The sequence below is a fragment of the Enhydra lutris genome, unplaced genomic scaffold (genome assembly GCF_002288905.1).
Source record: "Enhydra lutris kenyoni isolate GAN:26980312 unplaced genomic scaffold, ASM228890v2 scaffoldscaffold9, whole genome shotgun sequence".
Taxonomy (NCBI): domain Eukaryota; kingdom Metazoa; phylum Chordata; class Mammalia; order Carnivora; family Mustelidae; genus Enhydra; species Enhydra lutris.
Genome location: NW_019154093.1, coordinates 14,825,946 through 14,845,588, shown reverse-complemented (window position 1 = coordinate 14,845,588; position 19,643 = coordinate 14,825,946). Strand labels below are relative to the sequence as shown.

Below are 19,643 nucleotides of genomic sequence, written 5' to 3'. Positions count from 1 at the left end.
CAGGACCTGGAGATCATGACCTGAGCTGAAGGCAGGCACTTAACTGACTCAGCCACCCAGGGGCCCCTAGTTTATTTCCCGTAACAAAAGATACACCTCACCTTACCTGAATCACCCAATAATGTATCCTGGAAATTGTTCAATATCAGTCTTTAGAGATCTCCTTATTTTTGGGGGTGGGGGCTTCATACTACTCCGCTGTGCAGATAAACTATAAACAGTCCCTGTAGGTAGGAATTTTAATTATTTAGCAGCATTTTGCTTTTACAAATAATACTGCATCTGGGGTGCCTGGGTGGCTCAGTCCATTAAGCAGCTGACTTCCTTTCAGCTCAGATCATGAACTCTTGGGATCCTGGGATCAAGTGCCACATCCGGCTCCGTGCTCACTGGGAGGTCTGCTTCAGGGTTCTCTCTAGACCTTCTGCCCTTCCACTCACCCGTCAAATAAATAAATAAATCTTCTAAAAAATAATACTGCATTATTAAAAATAATCACTTGTACATATGTTTTTCCATATTCATTGGTATTTATCTTTTCTTTTTTAAGTAATCTCTCTGTGCAATGTTGGGCTTGAACTCACAACCCCGAGATCAAGAGTCACATGATGAGTTAGAGCCTAAGTCCTGTCATGGTAGGAGGATTCTTCCTCCACTATGTCAACTGGCACAGATGTTTCTCCTTCGTATGATGAAGATCAGGGATCTAAACTTATCCGAAAAGCTAGAGAGGCACCGTTCGTTCCCATTGGAATGGTGGGGTTTGCAACAATTGTTGTATATGTTTTACATAAACTGAAGAGTGGGAGAAATACTAAAATGTCTGTTCACCTGATCCATGTGCATATGGCAGCCCAAGGCTTTGTTGTAGGAGCAATGACCCTAGGTATGGGCTAGTTCATGTATAAGGAATTCTGGGCAAAGCCTAAACCTTAGAAGAAGAAAAACTATCTTGGTTTTTTTTGCTGGTGCTTGCTTTAGTTAGGCATCTCGCATTGAGTTTATATGCTTATGTTGAAAATAAATCTAAATGGGTCAGACAATAACCTGGTAATTTAAATATTGGCTTCCTTTCTTGTGGGCTCAATTTGCCTGGTAACCAAATTACTAGTGACCAGTTAATCTAGTTAGGTCATTCAGAGGAGTCATATTAGCACAAAAGAAACATGTCACTTTTTAAAAAAAAATTCTAAGATTTTTTTTTATTTATTTGCCAGAGAGAGAGAGAGAGAGCAAGAGAGCACAAGCGGGAGAAGCCCCAGGCAGAGGGAGAAGCAGACTCAAATGAGCAAGGAGCCTGATATGGGTCTGGATCCCCAGATCCCGGGATCATGACCTCAGTTGAAGGCAGACGCTTAACGGACTGAGCCACCCAGGCATTCTGAAACATGTCACTTTTTTTTTTTTTTTTTAAAGATTTTATTTATTTGACAGAGAGGTCACAAGTAGGCAGACAGAGAGAGGGGGAAGCAGGCTCCCCGCCGAGCAGATTTCCCGCCTTTCCAGAACCCGTTTCCTGGTCTCTTGATTTTTCAGGGCCAGCGTTGTCCCTAGAGCTGTCTGCGCCGCCCGCCTGCTTCCTGACCTCCGCTCACCCGCCAGCTCCCAGCTCCCTGGAAACCCCTCTGGCTAGGTCGCCGGCAACTGCCCGGCTGGGGAAGCCTGTGGACCTTGCCGCCCCATCTCCCGTATGGGACAGAAGGGAAGACTCTTTTCCTGAAACGTCTTTCCGCCCTTGGTTTCGTTTTGGTGCACGCTCCTGGTTTCCCCCCAGCCTTCCTAATTAATTGCACACGTAGACCACTGTGTGCGTGTTTTAGATTTTTACTTATTTGAGAGAGAGCGAGCGAGCAGGGGGAGGGGCAGAAGGAGAGGGAGAAACAGACTCACTGCTGAGCAAGAAGCCCAGTGTGGGGCTGGATCCCACGACTCTGGGATCCAGACCTGAACGGAAGGCAGACGCCTAACAGACCGAGCCACCCAGCCGCCCCTGCCACTGTGCTCCAGGGATCTGAGTGGCTTGCCTCTCCTCCCCTTGCCTTCCTTCCTAGGGCAGTCTGGGCCATCATTTATTTCTCTCAGGCTTTCTTGCTGGCTATACTCTCCAAACTGAGTGGGTGTTCAAACTTGAGCCGGAGTGGTGGGTGTTCAGTGTGGTTCGCAATATAGCCCGCAGCAGAATCACGCGAGAATTGTTCACCCAGACGCTTAGATTCTTCCCCTGCTCTCCCCCGCCCCCCCTCCCCCGCTTTTCTGATTCCGTAGGCCTGGGGGTGGGGCCTGATAATTTGCATATCTAGCAAGTACCCAGGTGTATTTTCTAGAGTTCCATAACAAAGCACCCCAGACTGGGTGGCTTAAACCACAGAAATGTCTACACAGTTCTGGAAGCCTCAACTAATCACACCTGGAATGACCCTATTTCCAAATAGTCACACTCTGAGATACCGGGAGTAAAGACTTCAACAAATGAATTTGGGAAGACACAATTCAACTCATAACACCAATAACACAGGTGATGCTGATGCTGCTTCAAACCACTAATCTGATCACGTTGTCCTTTAAAGAGTTTCAGTTGCTGCTCACGGCCCTCAAGGTGAGTCGAAGGTCTTTGCTTGGCATTGAAGGCCCATCAAAATCAGGTCCCTGGGGGCGCCTGGGTGGCTCAGTGGGTTAAAGTCTCTGCCTTCGGCTCAGGTCATGATCCCAGGGTCCTGGGATCGAGCCCCGCATCGGGCTCTCTGCTCAGCAGGGAGCCTGCTTCCTCTCCTCTCTCTCTGCCTGCCTCTCTGCCTACTTGTGATCTCTGTCTGTCAAATAAATTAAAAAAAAAAAAAAAAATCAGGTCCTTGGTCCTTAGCCACTTGCCTTTTCACTATCCCGGCTCAGACTGCTTATGGTGCTGCCCTGAATGCGCTCACCATCCTGCTTTGATGAATTCTTCCACGCTTGGCCCATGTGTCACTGAACATTCTGTAATCCGTGCTCACCATACATTCCTAAGGCCCAGCACAGGGTTTGACACAGTGTTCAAGACATTTTTGTTGAATGAATGGATGAAAACAATTATTTTCAAGACTTAAAAAAGGTCAAATTTAATTTTTAATTCAAGATAAATTTTACCTTGGAGTGTCAATTATAAAACAAAATGAAAACAAAAAAAATAAAATGAGACTAAATCGGGCGTCTTACTTCCCTGCAAATCTGGCTTCTGCCCTGCCCCCACCCAGGTGGTGGCTCTAGGCCTAGCAGGAAAACGAACTAAGGCATTTCCGGCAACCGGAGAGTGGTAACTAAGCGTCATTTACATACCCACAATGCCCTGCACACATGGTATTTCTTATTTTAAAACGGCTAGATTTTTCTTTTTCTTTCGACTTTTTTCCCCCCCTCCAGAAATCAGACTGCTATCACAGAATTGACTGAGATAAAGGCAGATGTCCGTGGCTCTTTTGGATAAGTAATTACCATTGCTGTTCTAGGAGTGACAGTCACCCGAGGGCTGTGTGAGAGATCTAGAGAGCATACTCTGGTTTCTCTTCAGATCGTATAAATCTTTCGCCTTTTACTAAAGATTTCCGTGGAGAGGAACAATTCTGAGTGTTTACCCAATTTTTTGAGGCCTTGCGTATGCAGGGCTTACTTATGTGTGTAAAAAGTCAGACTTGGCTTTGAAATATTTGTTCGGTGTGTTATTGTTGTTGTTGTTGATAATACTCCCAATAAAGAGTTGCACTATTTGGAGCTCCTGGGTGGCTTAGTGGTTTGGGTCTTTGCTTTCAGCTTAGGTTATGATCTCAGGGTATTGGGATCGAGACCCGCATCGGGCTCTCTGCTTAGCGGGGAGTCTGCTTTCTACTTTCTCTCTATGTCTGCCTTTCTGTCTACTTTTGATCTCTGTTTCAAGTAAATAAATAAAATCTTCAAAGAAAAAAAAAAGAAAAAAGCTGCACTTTTTAAATTTACGGTTCGCATAGGTGGGAGGTTAACAAATATTAACTTGCGTTGGTTTCTGTGTTTTGCACCAAGTGGGTGTGCAGCAGTCACACAGTACGTGTTTTCTACTAACGGAATATCTCTTAGTCGTTTTTGCTGAGGTTTTGAACAAAACTTTTTTAACTTCAGGTTTTTCCTTTAAGAAATTTGACAGCAAAAACAGGGGAGCAGCTGCAGGGAGAAGAAGCAGGCTCCCCCACTGAGAAAGGAGCCCCATGTTGGGGCCTCCTCATCCGACGGTGGGATCCTGATCTGAGAGGAAGGCAGACACCCAACCGAGCCACCTGGGTCCCCCTGAATTAACACTTCTTTTTTTTCTTTTAAAGATTTATTTGACAGAGATCACAAGTAGGCAGAGAGGCAGGCAGGGATAAGGCGGGGGAAGCAGGCTCCCCGTCAGCAGGGAGCCCGATTCAGGGCTTGATCCCGGGACTCTGGGATTATGACCTGAGCCGCAGGCAGAGACCTTAACCCACTGAGCCACCCAGGTGTACCCCCCATCCCCCAATAAAAAAAGATTTTATTTATTTGACAGAGATCACAAGTAGTCAGAGAAGCAGGCAGAGAGAGGAGGAAGCAGGCTCCCCGCCTGATGCAGGGCTCGATCCCAGGATCCTGGGATCACGATCTGAGCCGAAGACAGAGGCTTTAACCCACTGAGCCACCCAGACGTCCCCCCAATAAAACTTTTAAAGTTCAAGGTCGGGGGCACCCGGGTAGCTCAGTGGGTTAAGTCTCCTATTCTTGGCTTCTGTTTGGGTCTTGATCTCAGCATCTTGGGATGGAGTCCCCCCATCCAGCTATGCGTTCAGGGGGCGTCTGCTTCTCTGCCTCTCTCAGCCCCTCCCCCACTCATGCACACTCTCTAAAATAAATCTAAATAAATTTATTTTTTTATTTAAAAAAAGAGGGGCGCCTGGGTGGCTCAGTGGGTTAAAGCCTCTGCCTTCAGCTCAGGTCATGATCCCGGAGTCCTGGGATCGAGCCCCACATCCGGCTATCTGCTCAGCAGGGAGCCTGCTTCCCTTCCTCTATCTCTGCCTGCCTCTCTGCCTACTTGTGATCTCTCTCTCTCTCTGTCAAATAAAAAAAAAAATAATAAAATAAATAAAAAAAGACTGAGGGGGCGCCTGGGTGGCTCAGTGGGTTAGGCCTCTGCCTTCCGCTCAGGTCATGATCTCAGGGTCCTGGGATCCAGCCCTGCATTGGGCTCTCTGCTCAGCAGTGAGCCTGCTTCCTCCTCTCTCTGCCTGCCTCTCTGCCTACTTGTGATCTCTCTCTCTCTCTGTCAAATAAATAAATAAAATCTTAAAAAAAATAAAATAAAAAATAAAAAAAGACTGAGCCATCCAGGTGCCCCCAAAATAAATTTTTAAAAAAGAGAAAGCAAACAGAAGGTACATTTTGGGGACAGTTGTGGAAATTTTCATATGCACTCTATTTCAGATATTTGTAATTGTATAGGTTTTCTGGTTGCTGTTCTAACAAGTAACTACAAACTTGGTGATATAACACAAACTTTTCTCTTTACAGTTCTGTAGGTCAGCAGTCTAAAATGAAGGTGTTGCCTTCCTTCTAGAGACTTCAGAGGAGACTGTTTCCTTGCCTCATTCAGTTTCTAGAAGCTGCCTGTATGTGACGCCTTCACATCACTCTCTTTTGCTTCTGTCCTGTCATCTCCTGTTCTAACTCTGGATCCTCCTGCCTCCCTCTGTAATTATTAAAAGGACTCTTGTGATTATCTCTGGTCCACCTGGCTAATTCAGAATAATCTCCCCATCTCAAGACCCTTACTTTAATCACAACCACAAAATTCTTTTTACCATGTGAAGTAACATATTCACAGGTTCCAGGCATAGGATGTGGACGTATTTGGGGACCGTTACTCAGACCACCAAAATAATGATACTGTAATTATGTAGGAGAATGTCCTTATTCTTAGTAAAAACATAATGTTAAGTATTTAGTGGTGACATGTCATGATATCTGAAGCTTGGGTTTTTTTTTTTTAATTTATTTTTTTAAAGATTTTATTTAGTTATTTGACAGACAGAGATCACAAGTAGGCAGAGAGGCGGGCAGAGAGAGAGAGGAAGGGAAGCAGGCTCTCTGCTGAGCAGAGAGCCCGATGTGGGGCTCGATCCCAGGACCCTGAGACCATGACCTGAGCCGAAGGCAGAGGCTTAACCCACTGAGCCACCCAGGCGCCCCTGGTTTTTATTTTTTTATAAATATTTATTTATTTGACAGATCACAAGGAGGCAGAGAGGCAGGCAGACAGAGAGGAGGAAGCAGGCTCCCCACTGAGCAGAGAGCTGGATATGGGGCTCGATCACAGGACCCTGGGATCATGACCCGAGCCGAAGGCAAAGGCTTTAACCCACTGAGCCACCCAGGTGCCCCCAAAGCTTGGTTTTTAAAAAGTAATCTCTAGGGGTGCCTGGGTGGCTCAGTGGGTTAAAGCCTCTGCCTTCGGCTCGGGTCATGATCCCAGGGTCCTGGGATCCAGCCCCACATCGGGCTCTCTGCTCTGCAGGGAGCCTGCTTCCTCCTCTCTCTCTCTCTCTCTCTCTCTCTCTCTCTCTCTCTGCCTGCCTCTCTGCCTACTTGTGATCTCTGTCTGTCAAATAAATAAATAAAATCTTTTAAAAAATAAAAAATAAAAAGTAATCTCTACTCTGAATGTGCAGCTTGAACTCAGGACCATGAGATCAAGAGCTGCATGCTCTATCGACTGAGCCAGCCATGTGCCTCAATAACTGAAATTTTCCAGTGGTTCAGTAAACAGAGAGAGAATGTAAATATGTCCATGAGTGACAGGTATACAGGTATTCACTGCATTTTCAAAAAAAATTTTTATTTTTCTATTCATGAGAGACAGAGACAGAGAGAGGCAAAGGCAGAGGCAGAAGCAGTCTCTCCAAGGAGCAGGGAGCCTAATGCAGGGCTCCATCCCACGACCTTTAGATTATGACCCAAGCCGAAGGCAGACACCCAACCATCTGAGCCACCCAGGAGCCCTATTCACTGTATTTTTCTTTCAACTCTTTGTAGCTTTGAACTTGTAAACAGTGGGGGAAATATGTATTAATAAATCCCATGTAATGTGTATGATTTACATATATATATTATACTTGATTCAATTTTAAAAGTTCCTTTTTTTTTTTTTTTTAAGATTTTATTTATTTGACAGAGAGAAACAGCAAGAGAGGGAATGCAAGCAGGGAGAGTGGGAGAGGGGGAAGCAGGCTCCTTGCAGAGCAGGGAGCCCAATGCCGGGCTCAATCCCAGGACTCTGGGATCATGACCTGAGCCGAAGGCAGACGCTTAACGACTGAGCCACCCAGGCACCCCTCCATTGTTTTTATTAAACTATGGTCACCTTAGAACAGTGGCTTCCAGATTTTTGGATTTCCCGATTATTCAAATTTCCAAAAAATTTCTAGGGTAACTTTTTATCATCATTCTACAAACAAAGGCCATCTGAAGACTACAAAGAAACACTTCTTTTTTTATTTTATTTTATTTTATTTATTTATTTGACAGAGAGAGATCACAAGTAGTCAGAGAGGCAGGCAGAGAGAGAGAGGGGGAAGCAGGCTCCTTGCTGAGCAGAGAGCCTGGTGTGGGGCTCGACCCCAGGACCCTGGGATCATGACCTGAGCCGAAAGCAGAGGCTTTAACCCACTGAGCCACCCAGGTGCCCCAAGAAACACTTCTTTAAAACAGAAAAACCAGGGGCGCCTGGGTGGCTCAGTAGGTTAAGCCTCTGCGTTCGGCTCAGGTCATGATCTCAGGGTCCTGGGATGGAGCCCGCATCCGCATCCGGTTTTCTGCTCCGCAGGGAGCCTGCTTCCTCCTCTCTCTGCCTACTTGTGATCTCTGTCAAATAAATAAAATTAAAAAAAAATTATTAAAAAAAACCAGAAAAACCACTTACTTTTATGAAAGCTTAACTATATATTTTGTTAACTTCTCTCAAAGCTCAGTCAGTCAGTTTGAGGGAAAGTCTGGGCTGTCTTAGATTTAACATTATCAGGGACCGATGATGCCCTCTTGTGGCCACCTGCAGAATTACTGCTATCTGACTTCGTTTCCTCTGATTTGACGACAATTTCCTCACAATTACCTCGGTCATTAACACGGGCATGCCAAGCATTGTTCTCAGTGTTTGGAATGTATTAGTAAAGAACAAAAATACCCCTTAGTTGAGCTTACATACAGGTGGAGAGAGAGACCATATGCAAAGTACTAAGTGTTGTGGGAAAAAAAAAATAGCAGCATAAGGGGCTTGGGGACCAGAGTATATGCCGTGGTAGTATTAGCAGCCCTCACTGAGACGGTGACTTTTTTTTTTTTTTTTTTTTTAAAGATTTTATTTATTTATTTGTCAGAGAGAGAGAGAGGGAGAGAGAGCAAGCACAGGCAGACAGAATGGCAGGCAGAGGCAGAGGGAGAAGCAGGCTCCCTTGCTGAGCAAGGAGCCCGATGTGGGACTCGATCCCAGGACGCTGGGATCATGACCTGAGCTGAAGGCAGCTGCTCAACCAACTGAGCCACCCAGGCGTCCCAAGAGACAGTGACTTTTATATAGAGTTGCAAGTTGAGGGAGTTCACCATGTAGCTATATAGCTGAGGTGACAAGAACTATAGGTTCTAAGAACCATATAGCTATACTATCCAGTGAAGGAGGAAGAGAAAATTAGGAGACAGTTCAGAGATCATGGGAGACTAGACTGCCTATGGCCCTCTCTGCAGGCCACAGGAAGGGATTTAGGTTTACTGTTCTTGAAATGGAGATCCCTGCAAGGTTTTCAGCAGTAACAGAATCTAAGTTTAAAAGGACTACCTTGGGGAGCGCCTGGGTGGCTAGTTGGTTAAGTGTCTGCCTTCCACTCAAGTCATGATCGCCCCACATAGGGCTCCCTGCTCAGCCTGGAGCCCATTTCTCCCTTTCCCCCTGCCCCATCCCCTTGCTTGTGCTCTCTTGCTCTCAAATATATATATATTTTATATATTTGGCTGCTGTATTGAAAAGAGAATGGGGTAGAAAGGCCTCTAGGGAAGTTTAAACAATGGTGGAAAAACAAAGCAGGAAAAACAACGGTGGCTCAGATTAGGATATTAGCAACAGAGTAGTGAGATTTGGTTGGATTCTGGATATATTTGGAAGGTAAAATCAACAGAACGGGATGCAGATGTTGAAGAGAAACATTAAGGAGAATGCTATTTTGTTCTGAGTGGCAGAAAGAAATGAGTTGCCATCAGTCGAGCTGGGGAGGGTGGCACAGATCAGGAGTCCAGTTTTGGACACAAAGAGGTGGAAAGATTTAACTGGAAATGGACATGTGGGAGTCAATGGCATATAAATGGCATTTAAAGTCTAGGGACTGGATGAGATCAACAGGGTGAAAAAATAAAGAGCCTCAAGGTCACTCCAGTTTGAAAGAAGCTGGGTTGAGAGGATGAATCCGCAAAAGAGAAGGAGGAAGTAACCGGAGAACAAGCAGGTGAGTGTGCAGGGGACGGCCAGTAGGAAGCAGAGGTGAGGGTCTCTCCTCAGGCTATGTCCTTAAATCTTCCAGAACGTTGATGTTCCTTCCATCCGGGCAAGCTGGATGAGCAGAGGCACCCCGGCCCAACAAAGCTCTTATTTAATTTGCCCTCCCCGCTACAGAGAGAACAGACAGATAGCAAGACTATTTATTGAATTCCTGCCAGCAGGCAGCTCTCCCTCTCCCCTACAGGCAGGCCCAACCCTCAGCCTCCCACCTAGGGCCAGTGGGGTCACCGTGAGCGTGACCCCAGGATCCTTCTCCCAGGCTTCCTGAAACACAGCCCGGACCTTTCTGGATTGCCTCAGAGGCTCCGTTACTCCTTTCCCTCCATATCCTCCTTCTGGAAGTATGAGATGTAATCCAGCTGATCCTTGTCATGAGCTTCAAGATAAAAGGTAGTGTTGCTGCGGGGGACGCCACTTTGGTGTAATACTGGAAGCAAGAGAGGCGAGCCTGAGTCTGGGTGTCCGCTGCACCTCTGCTCCAGGTCCCCTCCCTCCCCCACTCACCTTTGGAAACATTGACTTTGTTGGCCGCCAAGATGTCCGCCTGAATGCTATCTATTTTCATGTACAAGTCCTCGGCATTGCTCTGAGGACAGGAGCAAGGGGCACCTGCTGGGGTCCCACGTCAGTCTGGACTTGGAAGTGGGCGCGGGGCGGAGGCTTGCGGCAGGCTCTGGGGCTGACCCGAAGGGCCGGGAAGGGAACGGAACCACGCCGGGAGGTGGGGAGGAGCCCAAGCCCGGGAGGTCCCTCCAGCGGCGGGCCCCCGGGCGCAGCGGGCGTAGGGGGTGTGGCCCGGGGGAGGGACGCTGTGGAGGCGGCACCTTCCCGTGGGGCCCCGACCCTTGGGGGTGGGGACGCTTACAAGGAAGAGCTGGTAGAGCTCCTCTCCCATGGACCGGCGGACGTGCTCCTCCACCACCGGGAACATCTGCACGAAGTACTGCGACGGCGGGCGGGGCGGCGAGGTGACTGCGGTGCCCTCGCCTGGGGCCCACCCACCCGCCGTCCAGCCGCTCACCTCCAGCGTGAGGCTGGCCTGCCGCTGGCTGTTGCAGTGGTCCGAGTTGCCCATGGCGGCTAACAGGCTGTGCACCACGCGCAGGTGCAGCATCTCCTCCGCGATGCTCGTGTTGCTGCGCGCCAGGACCCTGGGCCGGGAATTCGGGCGGCGGCGAGCCCTTGGGACCCTCCGGCGCCGGGCGGCCCGAGCCCCTCCGGGCCCCGCGGGCCCCGCCAGCTGGCTTGCCGCATTCCACCCCCATCCCCATTCCCCCTGCCCGCTTACCCGATGGCCTTGGCCGCCGCGGCCTGCTGCAAGAACACCGGCAGGTGGGCGGTGAGCTGGGGAACCAAGGAGTCTGGCGGAGGGGGCGGCCGTGAGGCGGGAGGACCTGCATCCCACCCCCCACCCCCAGCCCCCCAGCCTCAATCTGAGCGACTCCCTACCGTTGAGGATCTTGGGCTGCAGTTTTCTGGTCTCCTTGACGGACGGTATCAGCAGCTCCACCAGGCCCTTGAGCAGCGTCTGGCACACGTCGTAGTTGACCAGGTCCTTGATCAGCTCGATGGCTGTTGAAGGGCAGAGAACCTGGGGAGGCCTGACGCTCCAAACCGCCCCCACCCCCACCAAGCAAGCAAAGACCCCCTTGAACCAAGTTGCTTCCTTTTACCCCCATCCCCTTCCTGCACTTTTCCTAGCACCTTTTACTGGCCAGCACCATGCAAGATGTGTGTGGGAGAAGCTGGGGAGGCAACACCACAGTCCTGCTGGATCTGGGGCTAAGAGGAGGAGGAGGGGGTCGAGCCTCATTCCCCTCACTCTCCCTTCACAGAACTAGCTACAGAGGGAGGAAGAAAGGTTGGACGGTGAGCCTACCCATCAAGGAGACTAAGAGGCTGTCAGAGCTGGAGGCCCCACTGAGGTGTCACGGAGGTGGGAGGGGCTAGGTCTTCAAGGGGAGAAAGGATGGGACAAGACCCAGGAGTGAGGGAGACAGAGCAAGTGGGTGGAGGATGTGTGGCAGAGAGTGAGAAGGGTTGAAGCCGGGTAGACTGCAGTAGTTTCTGACAAACCATATATGGATCCCTTCTTTCCCTAGGCTTTCCACACAGCATCCCATTGAAGCTCACCATAACCAAAAGAGCTTTGCTTTGCAATGACACCGTCTCGTTAACCCATTATAGGTCCCAGGAAACGAGGCATAGAGATAAAGCACTTCAGTTAAGATACTATGGCCAGGAAGGATGTGGGAGCATAAAGGAAACACTTGTTTAGGAAGGAGGAAGGAACTAGAGTTAATGGAGGGGGGTTTTCCTATAGATACTTTGCAGCCATTTATTCATTTCAGCATTACCCCAGTCTTTGGGCAAGGCTGCTCTAAACGCCTTTTGCTCCAGGAATAGTTTTGTCAAGAGGAAATCACAAAGACAGAGCTGGAAGAGGGCAGGGGAAGTTGGTCAAGTGATGGGACACTGGGATAAGTGTTATTTTAATCTCACATGCTTGCTACATGGAAGACAGAAAAGACAAAACATGCTGTTGCCCAGCTGGGTAGTCAGGTGCGGGGTCCTCTCTACGCTAGGGGGAGCTAGGGGGAGCTAGGGGGAGCGGGGGGGAGCGGGGGGGAGCGAGGGGGAGCTAGGGGGAGCTAAGACGTCGGGAAGCGTAGTTCCCTGACTAGCTCATTTACATACCAGGACTCATAATAGACACATGGGAACTATTACCACTAATATCTCTTCGAATAGTGAAAATTAACCTTTTATGTCCCTGTCAGGAAAGTTTTGCCCAGTAAGGATATGCTTGAGATAATTCTCTGCCATGGAAGAAAAGCGTTTGCTGGTAGGTGTAAAGGCACCGCAAGCATAGGGGGATCAGCCAGTATCCGTGAGGATGGGCGCAGATTTTTCCATACAGTGTTTCTTTTCTGCTTTAATTGGCTTTTTGGCATAAACGTCAAGAGTGTTTGCGGAATGAAACATTAGAGAATTGATAGTGCAATTTTTGGAGGCCTTACTTAGGTAAGGCCAACTGTTTGTGTCAAAAATAGGTTCTTGTCTTGATAAAGAAGTAGTAAAAACTTTAACTTAAAAGTTAAGCAACACTGCTTTTTGGGGCTCCAAGGCTTCCTAGAGTTGAGCAACATTTTAAAATATGCTGTCTTCTTCCCCCCCCCCCCCAAGTCTGTAAGTATTGTTCTAGAAGACTTGTTTAGAGCGCACGCACGAGTTAAGAGAATAAAAGACTTGCTTAGAGCGCACGCATGAGTTAAGAGGAATCAGAGTGAGCAGGAGTATCTTTCAAGCAGCCTTCTCAGAGATCTAGGAACGTAAGGCAGGTGGGTCCTACAACTCAAAAGATCGTGATTTGGGGTGAAACAGAGAATCCCATACTTAACCAGCTAAGCCACCCACGGCCCCTTAAAAAAATGTTTTGGACCCCTCCCACTCGGGGCAGTGGGTGGGTCAGCTGTGACCCTGCGCTACTGGCCAAACCCTACCATCTCACCCAGCGGGCTCATTTGCATACCCATGGGTGCCATCCTCCCTACTACATTTCTGTTAAAAACTGCACATTTCCTTGTTTTCTTGGACCAACATATGTCTTTTCCAAAAATCCCTTTCACAAATTTTCCTAGCAGTAGCACCGCAGCACAGGAACAGACACCAGTCTTGGAGAACTAGTTAATTACAGAAAAAGTGGCAAACATAAGCTAAGTACACTCTGGTATCTCTTCAAATTAAATGTGTCCCCTTTTACTAAAGATTTCTGGGGAGAGGAGTGTTTGCAAGTTTGCCTCATTTCTGAGCTCAAAGGAGAAGTTTCCAATGTTTCATCTGTTAGGTATGGCATTTGTCACAGTTTTTTGTAGATATCTCTTATTGGACAGACATTAAATTTTTAGACTTATTTCCTATTAAGATGATATATGTGCATTTTTTTTTAAGATTTTATTTATTTATTTGACAGATCACAAGTAGGCAGAGAGGCAGGCACAGAGGAGGAAGCAGGCTCCCCGCTGAGCAGAGAGCCCGATGCGGGGCTCCATCCCAGGACCCTGAGATCATGACCTGAGCTGAAGGCAGAGGCTTTAACAGACTGAGCCACCCAGGCGCCCCTATATGTGCATTTCTAGATGACATATTATCCCTGGCATATGCTGCTAGATTCAATTTGCTAATATTTTGTGTAGAGTTTTTGCAGCTATCTTCATGAGTAAGATTGGTGTATAGTTTCTCTTTTGCATGCTATCATTGATGGATTTTTATATTAAGATTAGGCTAACCTTAAAAAAGATTAGGCTAACCTTAGAAAATGAGTTGGGGTTTGTATTCTCTTTTTCTAATCTTGACAAGAGTTTCTGTAAGACAAGAATTTTATCTTGAATGTCTGATAGAATTCTCTAAAGCTGATTTTAGAAAAGAAATACTGATTCAGGGCACCTGGGTGGCTCAGCCCGTTGGGCAGCTGCCTTCAGCTCAGGTCATGATCCTGGGGTCCTGGGATTGAGCCCTTCATCTGGCTCCCAGCTCAGTGGAAAACCTGCTTCTCCCTCTCCCACTTCCCTTGCTTATGTTCCCTCTCTCTCTGTGTCTCTCTCTGTCAAATAAATAAAATCTTTTTCAAAATGCTGATTTTTTTTTTTAATGGTTAGAGGACTATTTATGTTTTCTCTTTCTTCAGAAGTCCGTTTTGGTAGGTTATAATTTCTAGCAGTTTTCATCTACATTTTCAAACATTGAAATAAGTTCATGATATCTTTTTATCATTTTAATGTGTGTAGCATTTTTAGTGGTGTCTTTTTTTATATTCTTCATATTGATTATGTGACTTTTCTCTTCTGGATCAAATTCTTTTGCCCTCAAGTCCTCTGGGGGTAACACACATGGATGCCTGCTTGTATAGTGGTGTGCACTACAATGAGAAACACTTATCTCAGAGAACCTAAATGTTACAGTCAGTAAGCATGCCTGCCTTTTGCTCTAAAGGGGGAAATATATTTATTTTCCAAAACTGTTTGCTCATCAATATCCTTGAAAAGATAGTCTGGGACAAAGAGCAGTCGGTATTTTACTTAAAAGACACACAGAAATATGACAAACCTGTAGAGAATTGTCTACTAGGATCGTTTTTCTTTTGCTAGTAGTAATCCTTCAGTAGACATTCTTGGTTTGTTCCTGAACTTAGGGGCAAAGTGTTCAATGTTTCATTATTAAGTATAAAGTTAGGTGTAGATTTTTGGTAGATTTTTTTTTTTTTTTAATCACGTTGGGGAAGTTTTCTAGTTCTATTTTCCTGAGGGTTTTTATCATCAACAGGTGCTGACTTTGTCAAATGCATTTTCTGCACTGATTATGTAATAATGTAAGTTTTCTTTTTTAGCCTGTTAATTTGGTAGATTAAATTGATTGATTTTTTTTGAATATTGAACCAACCTTGCATTCCTGGAAAAAACTCCAATTGGTCATGGTGTGTGATTCTTTTTACATATTGCTGAATCCTAATTGCTAATCTTTTTTTAAAAGATTTATTTATTTGACAGAGAGACACAGCAAGAGAGGGAACACAAGTAGGGGGAGTGGGAGAGGGAGAAGCAGGCTTCCCGCCGAGCAGGGGGCTAGATGCAGGGCTGGATCCCAGGACCCTGGGATTATGACCTGAGCCGAAGGCAGATGCTTAACAACTGAGCCACCCAGGCGCCCCCTACTTGCTAATCTTTTGTTGAGGATTTTTGCATCTATATTGATGATGGATATTGATCTGTGCTTTTTTTTTAGATTTTATTTATTTGTTTGACAGAGATCACAAGTAGGCAGAGAGAGAGGAGGAAGCAGGTTCCCTGAGGAGCAGAGAGCCCGATGTGGGGCTCGATCCCAGGACCCTGGAATCATGACCTGAGCCGAAGGCAGAGGCTTAACCCACTGAGCCACCCAGGTGCCCCGAGTGCTTTTTTTTTTTTTTTTTTTTAAGATTTTATTTATTTATTTGACAGAGAAAGAGCACAAGCAGGCAGAGTATCACGCAGGGGGAGAAGCAGGCGCCCCGCTGAGCAGAGAGCCCAACACAGGGCTCGATTCTAGGACCCCGGGACCATGACCTGAGCTGAAGGCAGATGGTTAACCAACTGAGCCACCCAGGCACCCCTAGAGTTGTGTTCTATAAATGTCTATTATATCCTACTGGTTGATGATGTTGAGTTCTAATATACTTACTCATTTTCCTTTTATTTCTTTTTCTTTTATTATTGTTTAAAGATTTTATTTGAGAGAGAGTGAGAGAGAGACAGCACAAGCAAGGGGAGCTACAGAGGGAGAGGGAGAAGTAGGCTCCCCACTGAGCAGGGAGCCTGAGGTGGGGCTGGATCCCAGAACACTAGGATCATGACCTGAGCCAAAGTCAGACGCTTAACTGACTGAGCCACCCAGGCATCCCTATTTTGTCTGATATTAACAGAGATACTCCTATTTTCCTTTCATTAGTACTTTCATGAAATATCTTTTTCTATCTTTTTACTTTCAGTCTGCCTATATTCTTTTATTTGAAGTGAATTTCTTGGAGATAGTACATACTTGAGTCATTTTGTGTAGATTTATTTTGATTTAACTTTTTTAGACTTTTTTGTGGGTTGGTGTCTTTCATCAGTTCTTGACAATTGTCCATCATTGTCTTCTTAATGGTGCTGCCTATTCTTTTTTTTTTTTTTTTTCTCTTTGCCTCTATTAGATATTCTCACTCTTATCCTTACTTTTCTTCCTCTCTCCCAGGTTACTAATTTTCTCTTCATCTGTGTCTACTCTACTGTTAAATGTGTACATTGAGTAATAACTTTTAGCTGTTGTATTTTTTAAAAGATTTTATTTATCTGAGAGAGAGAGAAAGAGAGAGAGAGAAAGCAAGCATGAGCAGGGGGAGGGGTAGAAGGAGAAGCAGGCTCCCAGCTGAGCAAGGAGCCCAATGTGGGACTCAATCCCAAGACCCTGGAATCATGACCTGAGCCAAATGCAGATGCTTGACTGAACCATCCAGGAGTCCCTGGGTTGGCCTTATATTTGCAAAATTAATTGCCGGAAAAAACTTCAGAGCTAGGATGAAGATATTTCTTCCAAAGAGCATTTCCCTTTCTATTGGCTACCTGGGCACTAACTATTCTGAACCATTTTTGTCCAAGTTCAAAACTTGAGGTTTCCTGGACCACACAGTTGGTTGTTCAGTCCATGCAAGGTCATTTGAGAACCAGCTTACTTCTGGCTCATCCTTATCTTGAGGGCTTTGTCTTCCCGGGTCCCAGATTAATGTATTTATGCTTGAGGAATCACACCTCCCACCTGGGGCAGGCCCTGGGTACCTTCTTTCCTGCCATTTGATACTGCTTAGTTTCTTCAGGATCAGAAAGTGGCCTCAGGTTTGAGTGCTGGACTTATGATTCTGGGTTCTCACCTTCCCCTAGGTTTTGGTCTGGTAATTGCTTACTGTATGGTTTTTTTGTAGGCTCCATGCCCAATGTGGGGCTTGAACTCTCAACCCTGAGATCGAGTCACATGCTTTGCTGACTGAGCCAGCCAGGCACCCCTGCTCTTTATTATTAAGAAGATTACAAATTTCCTTTTAGATATTTATGGTATGATGGTGAATAGATACTTGATTTTTGCCCCTGGCTCTTAGTACACATTCGGAAAAACCCTTGGAATCTCCAGAATGTGAAGTGTCCTTTATATGTTAAATGAAATAACTAGGACTCTTTATATGTTAAATGAAATAACTGACTGGGAGCCTGGGGGCTGATCAGTAGAAAGACCAAGGCATGATTACAAGATTGGAACATTTAGCTCAATCTCCTGACCTCTAGGGAGGGGAGAGGGCCTGGAGAGTGAATTAATCACCAATACCCAATGATTTGCTCATCAATCACCAATAACCATGCCTACCTAGTGAAACCTCCATAAAAACCCTGAAATGATAGGTCTAGAGAATTCTGGATGGGTGAATGCACTGCAGTGTGGGAGGGTGGTGTGCCTAGAGCAGTCCCCCAACCCACACCTTGCCCTATACATATCTTCCGTTTTCCTGCTCCTGAGCTGTATCCCTTCTACTACTAAACTGTTAATATTAAGCAAAATGCTTTCCTGAGTTCTGTGAGTTGTTCCAGCAAATGACTGAACTTGAAAGGGAGGAAGGCTTGCATGAATCCCCTGGCTTTGTAGCCAAGTTGGACAGAAGGATGAATAACATGGGGACCTAATACTTGTGACTGGCATTTGAAGTAAGGGCAGTCTTGAGGTGCCGTGGAGTCTCAAACTGTCTCCAAACCTGTGGAGTCTGAGGCTAACTCTGGGTAGTTAGTGTCAGAATTGAATTGAATTGTAGGGTACCTGACTGATGTCTGTGGAGAATTGGACAATTGCTTGGTGTGGAAATCCCCTCCCCGCATTTGGTATCAGAAGTGTTGTGACTAAAAGCGACTCAATATCCAAATTTCCTAGCCTACCATTATCAGAAAAAAGAGTCTTCTTCACCTGCCTATTGTTACCTATTCTTCTAGACTCACCTCAGCAACTAGATTTCAAGTAGCTTTGTCTGGCCTGTTCTCCCTCTGCCTCCACTCTGGACCACTGAGGAGTAGGTGTCCTGTATCTCTGGCCATTTGCTCACCATGGAGTCCTGCTGTCATCCAGTAATAGCCTCTCCACTACTGTGAACACCAGTAAACATATCTGAGGCGCCTCTGCCTCCCCCGAGCCTCAAACCAGTCCAGTCCATAAAAGTTGAAGAGAATTGGCTGGATTCCGCATTCCCGCGCGCTAGAGACTATTGAGGTGATGGCAGCCCAAGACCGTGGAAACTGCCAGCCTGGTGGGAGATGACCTCAGGAGAGGCTCTGCACGGCCCGCTGCGGCCCTCGTCTGCCCTGAGCCTGGGAACTGTGCCTGGCCCTGCCCCTTCACAGGCTGGAGATGGCGCAAGGCCATCCTTCCAGCCCCGCCATGGCCAACTCTGAGAGAACACTTGGAAGCCAGGACCTTATGCTTCCTCGTCAGCCTAGAACTGAGCCACACGCCTGAGTACTCGCGGCAGAGAAGGCAGGCGCACGGAAAGGTGAAGGGACTGCAGCCCCTCCTGCGCAGTGGGGGACGAGGCGCAGGGGACCAGGGGCCAGTGACAGGAGCGCACAGATCTGCAGAGCGCATGGAACGGGTGTCTACAGGCTGTGTGCAGCCCTTGCAAGCTTTACTAACTTAACTACAAACATGCCTATGGTGCCTAACCACAGACATGTGCTGGTGACTTCTGGTCTTGTCGGAAGACTGTCACCGACAGTCCCCAGCAGCTCAGTGAGTGGCCTGTTCACCTGGAGGCAGAGGCTGGAGAGGCAGCCAGCAGCCCCATCCTGGGTCTCAGACTCCATACACTCTTCTCCTGCCTGGTGCTGAGCGTGGCCAGCGGCCAACACTCCCAGAAGGAGGGGGGCTGACTTCTCTCCAGGACTCAGAGTGCTCTTTGGCAGGAAGGAGAACCAATTTGGGCTGGTGAGTCAGGCCTCCCTCAGACTGCCCTTGTCTCAAGTTCTGGGTCGGGGTGGGGGTGGGGGGAGCGTCCCATCCAGCCACACTGCAGAGCCACAGAGCACACAGAGGCCCTGTCCTGAAGCCCCGCACGAAGCCAGTCTTTTCTCTGCCTGTTTTTCCCAATCACAGAATCAAAGATTTACTCTCTGGCAGAAGGGCTCTTAAGGACATCCCCGCAACCCCTCCTGGTGTTTAGTATTCCAGGGACGAGCCTTGTACGGCAGCCCCTTTTCTCTCTGGAGCAACCTGATTCAGAAACCGCTGCTTCATGAAGAAACACTTCCTAGGATGTTCAGCTACTGCTTGCTGCTGGGCTTTCTTTTCCTTCCAGGTCTTCCAGGAGAGCCCTCCCAATCCCAGTGGCACCCCCCAACTTCAGCCTCCGCTTGAACAGATGGGGTTCTAACTTGGAATCACAGAGGGAGAGGGACCAGCTCATGACCCTCCCTGGCTTTCCCCAAACATTCTCCCACTTGGAACAAACTGTAGCCTGGGATGCTAGCCTGGTGCATGAAAC

At 47.2% G+C, this 19,643-nt stretch overlaps 1 protein-coding gene and 1 pseudogene across 1 annotated transcript in view; one reads left to right on the top strand and one right to left on the bottom strand.

Moving 5' to 3' along the window:
* Positions 1-657: 657 nt before the first annotated feature.
* On the top strand, positions 658-897 carry LOC111143673 (annotated as a pseudogene).
* Positions 898-9,708: 8,811 nt separating this feature from the next.
* The window catches only part of LOC111143574 (chromosome unknown C1orf228 homolog), a 39,384-nt gene continuing 29,449 nt past the window's right edge, over positions 9,709-19,643 (bottom strand). The window contains exons 7-11 of the mRNA XM_022497398.1: positions 11,009-11,131; positions 10,848-10,920; positions 10,581-10,710; positions 10,425-10,502; positions 9,709-9,986 (exon numbers count right to left, since the gene is read on the bottom strand). Coding sequence (XP_022353106.1) covers positions 9,738-9,986; positions 10,425-10,502; positions 10,581-10,710; positions 10,848-10,920; positions 11,009-11,131 — 653 coding nt within the window. The 3' untranslated portion in view covers positions 9,709-9,737. The remainder of the gene's footprint in view (positions 9,987-10,424; positions 10,503-10,580; positions 10,711-10,847; positions 10,921-11,008; positions 11,132-19,643) is intronic.